Genomic DNA, 8,105 nt, shown 5'->3' with positions numbered 1-8,105 from the left:
GATGCTGGTTTTTTTTTGCCATTTATCCCTATGTTACCCACATATAGCATGTGAGTATCGTGAAGAAAAATTTCACCTGAAGGTATAGCTTTGATTTTTCTTCTGTTCAAATTTTTAAAGCCACTTAATCTTCAGTGTTCAAATTCAAATATGGGGCAAAAACAGACACTACAAGTGGCTTTTGATTTGTTGTTCAATAAAGCAATTTCCTTTAAACTTAAAATCTTTTGTTAAATATGAAATAGTGTGGATACTTTTTGCCTAACCTGTAGTAGATTTTAGTTTTTAGTATAGAGGCATACATTGTTATTTCTCATGCTCTTCTCACTGTTGCTTTAAAACTTTTATTAGTGATTGTGGTATGAAAATATAATCGGTGCTTTTCTTTTTTTATTATTTTTTAAAATTTTTTTGCCATAGTTTTATTGATAAACAAATAGCAATGAGACAGTTTCAAATCAAATCGGTAGGACAGTTTCAATAATTAACACACTGCATACATTCTTCTTAGTGGTTGATAAGATGCAAACCTGATATCCTATTTAAAAACATCATTAGAACAAATCATTCTATTCATTAACAGAATGTAACTATATATCTATCCCAACCACTTTGAATACACAGATACAAAATGGACATTCATCTGCATACCCTTTGGTGCTTTTCGTCTTTACTCCATTTTGTTAAAAATATATGCACTGGGGAGGCTTGCAGGTTAGCTCAGTTGTTTAAGCACCCGCTGGGGCAAACCCATTCAGGCACAGGGTACCATGGTTCAATCCCCAGTTCCCCATGCTTTACCAGACCCGGGCTTAAGTCAGCCTGAACCAGTCAAAAATAGAAAAGTAATATATATATATATATATATATATATATATATACTATTTCATTGTAATAATGGTATTCATATACAAGACAAAAGTATTAATCACTTGGAGGTGCAAACTAAACTATAAAGAACAAATGTCACAATATGTGATTTATTTCTGTGTACCATCAAAACTGATAAAACAAAATAAAAATCTTAAAATAAATAAATAAATAAATAAAAATAAAAATCTTGAATCTAGGTGGAAATCTAAGGAGTTGCAGTATTCTCTGGAAAAAATTGTTCATTAAAAGACTAAAAATATGCTATCTATATGTTCAGTACTACAGAGCTTTTATACACTTGTTTTTCAAGAGTTAATTTTTTTTAAAAATTTTATTTATTTATGTGTGTGTGTGTGTGTGTGTGTGGCCAGCTCAGCCCACCAGGGGGCGGGGCTGGCTGGCATGTGGTGCTGGGGATTGAACCGTGGTCCTTGTGCTTTAGCTGAGCTTGTTCTAAGTAGGTGCTTTAGACCACTGAGCCATCTCACCAGCCCTCAAGAGTTAATTTTTTAAAAATTTAAAATGACTCTATTGGGTGCAAGAGATTTCTTAAACAAGTTTCCCTTGTTTTGTTGATGATACTTTTGTGGTAGAGGATCTTCAACAGAGTGTTTTTGACGTTGCTATTTTGTTTTCTTTAAATATACCACCTTTACTAGTTGTTTGTTTGCTTTTGCAGTACTGGGGATTGAACTCAGGACCCTGCCCTTGCCAGCCAAGCGCATATTGTACTGAGCTATCTCCCTGGCCCTTTTGTGTTATTTTATGCAGTTAAGTAAAACATAAAATAGTTCGGAGTCTTTTCCTGAGCAAAATATCCTTCTATCAGAAGAATACAAGAGAGAAACTCTTTTTGAAATTGAAATAAAGATTTCAGCTGTTTTTGAAGTGAGGTTATAATTCAGTACTACAATGTTTGCCTATCAGGTGCAAGGTCCTGGGGTTTAAAGTATCCCTCTACCCTTGCCAAAAGTAAATGGGGGAGTTGCTCAGAATTCACTCAAGAGGCTCCAGGTTCCATTTTTAGCACCACAAACAGAAAGGAAAAGAGGGTGTGTGATCATTGATAGTTTGTGTCCTCACTGAGATAACCACAAGGAAGGAGTAGGTCTATACAGTTTAAACAGGCTGCAGTGTCATAAATCATTATGTGTCAAATCTATAAGTTGACAATTCAGTGGAACATTATAGGTAGAGCTATTGATAACTATAATATTGAACTACAAACAACAAAAATTCAAGTTGATAGATACTATTAGCTGAAAATTAAAAGGTAATATAAATTAGAAGGTAACAAGGAAAAGATAACTGCAATATTTTTATTGAGAGGAAATAGTATTTTGACCATTCATTAGTCAATAATTATGACTCAACAAAACTCGCTAGAAGGTGTTGTAAGAAAGAACTTCCAAAAATGGAGAGGATATTTTAGAAGAGGGAAACACAAAGTCAGAAAAGTATTGAAATAATGTTTTTTTAAAAAATGCTTAACCAACAGTTTCCAGCATATAATACAGGTAAAAGTTTTAGATATCAAGTGGCATAGGAAAGAAATTATGTGAACAGTCTGCCTAGAGTTTTTTGTTCATATTTAGTACATACTCTGAAAAATCTTACACCTCTTGTAAAATAATCTGTACAAGTATGTTCACCTTGGAAAGGCAGAGAAAAAATATACATAACAATAAAACAATCCATAATACAAAATGGAAAATGCCTGTGAAAGATTATTATGCAGAGATCAAAAGGAGCAAACTAGATGTACTACACAGAACCACATAGGTACAACCCAAATGTTTTTTTTAAAAGACTAAAATTTAGAGCTTAGTGAAATAGATATATCCATACAACACACATTTTAAATTTGTAGACTATACAGTTGATATATACATTCACATTTTAGAGGAAGAAAAGAGAAAATAGATATAAGAAAGATATGCATATGTAGGGGATATGAAGGATATGTGTATGCCCATAGAGCAAAAAAGATTATAGAGAGAAGTGGAAAGAAATACCAGTGTAAATGACAGAAGATGAGTCTTTCAACAGGTTGTTTACATCAGTAGTACACATGATGTATTGCATCATCATAAAGTTCATTTAGCATTAGTCAAATGATTTTAAATATATATTGTTTCTATGCTTTCAAGATCAATTGTCCATACACTATGTAAGCTAAGAGTTTATTTGGAAATTTGATGTGGAATAGTCTCCCTAAGACCTTAATTTTTAATAAGAATTAAATAATGTTTATAAAATCATGCTTTCACTAAAATGATTACCTTGAAACACTAGTATATAAAGAGGTCAATGTTAAGTTAAGAGGGAACCAAGGAAAGATAAGCACAAAATCTAGTATTTCCAGGAAACAGTTGGAATCCTGGGAAATTTGAACCTCCATTAAATGGATTACATAATAAGAGGATATAGAAAATCCTACCAAAAGAGAAATGCACAAAATACTCTCCCACTAATAAGCATGGATTCCTACTCGATATATCTACAACATATGAAATGTATAGATGAGTCTTTGTATGAAATTTTATCCTTGAGCTTAGTTTTAGCCTTAAATCTGATTTGTGGTTGTAGTTCTTTCACATCCCAACAGAGTCAAATGCATATTTTCTATGACAGGAATTTTATTCACCCTAAAGTTCAAATTATTCACCCTATAGATTCAAATTTGTATGTTCTTCACTTGAGTGCATTTAAAGATGACTACACACATAAGGAAACATGCCACCATGAGTGAAAAGCAGAATAAAAACAGGACACAGAAATAAACTTTCAGGGCGTACTCCACCATGCCCAGTCTCAATTGCTGTCTCAGCACGCACAGGGTGGAGCCAGCATGGCAAACCCAGGAATAGAACTCTTGGCCCCTGTGCCTGCTTGCAGGTGCTTTAATCTGCTGAACTATTTGGCCAGCCCTTTGTTATGACCTTTTAATAATTTTGTACTTCCATTAATGCAAAGACCAAAGGACTTACCATAGCTCACAAAATATTTGCATATCTAATTTCAACTTTCACCATTTCTGCCCCTCTTGTTGAGTGTCCCAGTCAAATAGAACTAATTTTAGTTCTTTCAAACTACTTCTCTTAAACTAGCAGTTGGCTGGTGAGATTCTCACCCTGACTAACTGTATATGCTGGTACCTGTGAGCCAGGTGACTGCACTGAGGATGGTGATGTGTAATAGAGGGGTCACAGTTGGAGTGTCTGCCATCCTGGTCTTCTAAATATGTACTTCTTGTCATGACATACCATTTATTGCCATAATGTCTCTCAAGTAAAGGTTTTTTTAAGGGTAATAAATGAAAAAAGACACAAGAATAAGAAAAAAAATGTCACAGGTCTGTCCTGTTACAATTCTGTATGTGGTTAGATTTCTAAATTTCTTTGTAAAAATATGTAAATATTTATTTCTACTTTTTAAAAATTATTTTTCCTTCATATTCTGTAAGAACTTAAAGTCCAACGTATCAATATTTGATGGGAAATATCTGTTCCATGATATGCCAAAGATGTTTGATATTTAGACAGACAGGGTAAGCCAAACTGCATATATTGCAGGTTAATAATAAGCTTCTCTTCTGGAGGGTTAACAACCTAAGTTAGCAGATCAAAATTGAAGAAAAGGAAGGGCTACAAGGTCAGCCAACATTTTGGCCATAGCCTTTCAAGGTCAGTGAAGACTCAGGACATAAGAGAACCTGTACTGTAGCATCATGTAACTCAGTTGTGCTCCAAATTTTCTGATCAAGGAGATTATGGAGCCACAGAGGAATGTGATCGATGATGTATAGTGTGCCTGGAGAGAGTCACATGGAGAGAAAAAACATTCGTTCAGGCTTTCACAGAGAGCAAATTGGTCCAGCAATGGCCGTGACTCATCCTCATGGCTGACACTGACAAAGGATCTACAAAGTGCGGTACAGGGCTACAGGATAAATCCTGAGGGTGCTTGACTGACCTTATCAGATACAAAAGTTACATTTCTTGTTATATAGGTCTTGCTTTATCTTGGTCTAACCATCCAGCAGAAAAGTATAAAAATGAAGTATATAAAGTAAAGCCATAAAAAATAAAGTAAAGTAAAGCCATATTAATATGATGAGCTGTAAAAGGCTCAAGTCAATAACTTCTGAGGATAATGCACTAATATTATAGACTGCTAGACAGTGTTGGATTGCTTAGCTGAGTTCAAACACCTATAGTATTTAGATGACAATAGAATATCCACCTCTGACAGGACTAAACAAAAGGAATGTAAAGGAAAGATCATTTTGTATTTATATATACAAAATAGTTAGGATAGATATACAGCTACTTTCGCTTAATTCAATGAGAAGAAAGAGATGTACTAATAGTGTTTGGACAGGATATCCTGTCTGCTTCTTGCACTATGGATAACCACTCAGAAGATAACAATGCACACTGTATTGATTATCAAAACTGTCCTATTAATCAGCTTTGAAACTGTCCAAAAAAAGCGTTTTAAGAAAAAAAAATACTTTTTTATTTTGGATTTGTACAGCATGTTTCAGTTTGCATAGAAATTTTCACATTATTATATTACTTATACTCATTTAATGTATAATTTAGAATATACTTTCACCATTAAAAGTTATTTTGTACTTCCAAATTTGAGGCAGGTACACCTCATCTCTGCTGTAATAGTACCAGTAATTTTTTCTTCCATGGCAAGCATTGTGCTCTATTTAACTGTGCCCATTTTTCTGTCTATTACATGGCAGAAACTGTGTCTGTATGGTTATGGTTTTACCCCTAACACTTAATGCCATGCATAGCACAAGTTATATGCATAACAAATACTTGCTGGATAATTACAAGAACAAAAGCATTTAGTATTGTGTCTCTGGAAATCCTGGGGCTGCAAAAGGATTTAGTTTTACAACTAAACTGAAGTCTTATTTGTTCAACTTTTTATGTTGTTGGAATCTTGAAATTATTCACTACTGAGTATTTACTTTTAGCTACTATCAGATAAGTCTCCTATGAACTAATACTGAATAAATGGTATTATTTACTTAGCCTGAATTTTCCAATCTCCTAAAAATAAATATTTGCGAGTTCAGGGTTCAAGTGCATACCTTTATTCTTACTGTCTTTTATAAGAGTATTTGATGCTCAATAGAGAAGATCTCTAGGTTCCCATTTCTAATTTTCCTGAGAATCTCTAGCTTACTAGTCCATTATACACAAAAGTCCTCTTAAATATCTTTGGTTCTTTCACATATTGTCTTTAGGAAGAGACCATAACTTTTTTGAAGCAGGGACTGTACCTTAAATATATGCACTGCAGCTCTAGCACATTGTGGTTCATTGTGTTAATAGCTAAATAACAGTAGCATCATATATCACAAAGACTGCAACACATAAAGGAAAACAGCAACACAGAAGAAAATATAATTTAAGTTATTCAACAAACACCTAAGATATATTTTGTCTCAAACTTCTTTGTTGAAAACCTACAATCTGCAGAATCGCATGGTGGCGCTGCAGGATAAGATGGAGAAATTAATGTAACTGCAGTTGCTTCCGTTTCCCTTAACCAGTGAGCTAAGAGCGCTGGAGAAAACAAAACAGTGAAGCTTTCAACAGAAAGGACAGCTCCAGACAGAATTACAAATCGATAGATAACACAAAGGCTCAGGTGAGAGGAGCCGCTGGCAGAGCTGCTAGAGATTGAGGTAAAGGTTCCAGACACTTTTGCATAAGGAGAGTCATGGAGCCAGAAGAAGGGACCGCTCAGCTGGTAAGGCAAGTGCTGCTTCTCTTTGTTTTCCTGGGTGGGACTTTGGTGTATTCAGAGACCTGGGACTATTCTGTGGCAGAGGAAGCAGAGATCGGCTTCTGTATAGGCAACGTGATAAACGATATGGGTTCCCATGTAGGTGTGGAAGACCTAGCTGCACGAGGGGCCAGAGTCATCTTTGATGACTATAAATCCTACTTGCAATTGGATCTGCAGACAGGCAACCTCCTCTTAAATGAACAATTGGACCGGGAGGCCCTTTGTGGAGCCACTGAACCTTGTATATTGCACTTCCAGGTGTTACTGGAAAATCCTTTGCAATTTTTTCAGGCTGAGCTTTCTGTCCAAGATATAAATGATCATATTCCCACGTTCCTAGAGAAACATATGCTCCTAAAAATCTCAGAAGGTACTTCTCCAGGCACGTCCTTCCAAATGGATAGGGCACAGGACTTCGATGTAGGAATGAATACTGTCCAAAACTATACAATAAGTCCCAATGCTCATTTCTATGTTAAGTTACATGACAGTGGTAAGGACAGAAAATACCCAGAGCTGGTACTGGAACAATCTCTGGATCGAGAAAAGGAGTCTGAGTTTAATATAACTCTAACAGCCTTAGATGGTGGGTCCCCTTCCAGGTCTGGGACTGCACTGATTCAAGTGGTGGTAGTGGATATCAATGATAATGCTCCTGAGTTTGAGAGACCACTCTATGAAGTTCAGGTACCAGAGAGCAGTCCTGTGGACTCGTTGGTAATCAAGGTGTCTGCTACAGACTTGGATGCAGGAATATATGGAGAACTATCTTATTCCTTTTCCCATACCTCTAGAGATATACAGAATACTTTTGAAGTACATCCAATTTCTGGGGAAGTCCGTTTGAAATCGCTACTAGATTTTGAGGTGATTCAGTCCTATACAGTAAATATTCAGGCCATTGACGGTGGCAGTCTTTGTGGAAAATCAATCATTGCAGTTCAGGTTGTCGATGTGAATGATAATGCACCAGAAATAGCCATGACGTCGCTTATCAGTCCTGTTCCCGAAAACTCTTCCCCTGAGATGGTGGTCGCTGTATTCAGCATAAGAGACCAAGACTCGGGAGACAATGGGAAGATGATCTGCTCCATTCACGAGGACTTGCCTTTTCTCTTGAAGCCTACATTTAAGAATTTCTACACCCTAGTAACTGAGCGCTCTCTGGACAGAGAAAGCCGAGCCCAATACAACATCACCATCTCCGTCACCGATTTGGGGACACCTCGGCTCAAAACCCAGCACACCATAACCCTGCAGGTCTCCGACGTCAACGACAACGCCCCCACCTTCACCCAATCCTCCTACACCCTCTTTGTCCCAGAAAACAACAGCCCCGCCCTGCTCATAGGCACCATCAGCGCCACAGACAGAGACTCAGGCTCCAATGCCCAGGTCACCTACTCGCTGCT

General features: G+C 36.4%; 1 protein-coding gene across 1 annotated transcript in view; it reads left to right on the top strand.

The window, feature by feature from the left end:
- The window catches only part of LOC101570762 (protocadherin beta-14), an 11,740-nt gene that overhangs the window by 2,645 nt on the left and 990 nt on the right, over window positions 1–8,105 (top strand). The window contains exon 2 of the mRNA XM_023704044.1: window positions 6,603–8,088. Coding sequence (XP_023559812.1) covers window positions 6,603–8,088 — 1,486 coding nt within the window. The remainder of the gene's footprint in view (window positions 1–6,602; window positions 8,089–8,105) is intronic.

Source organism: Octodon degus, unplaced genomic scaffold (genome assembly GCF_000260255.1).
Source record: "Octodon degus isolate 3935 unplaced genomic scaffold, OctDeg1.0 scaffold00185, whole genome shotgun sequence".
Taxonomy (NCBI): Eukaryota; Metazoa; Chordata; class Mammalia; order Rodentia; family Octodontidae; genus Octodon; species Octodon degus.
Note: the sequence above shows the minus strand (reverse complement) of the source record. Positions and strands in the feature narration are given on the sequence as shown.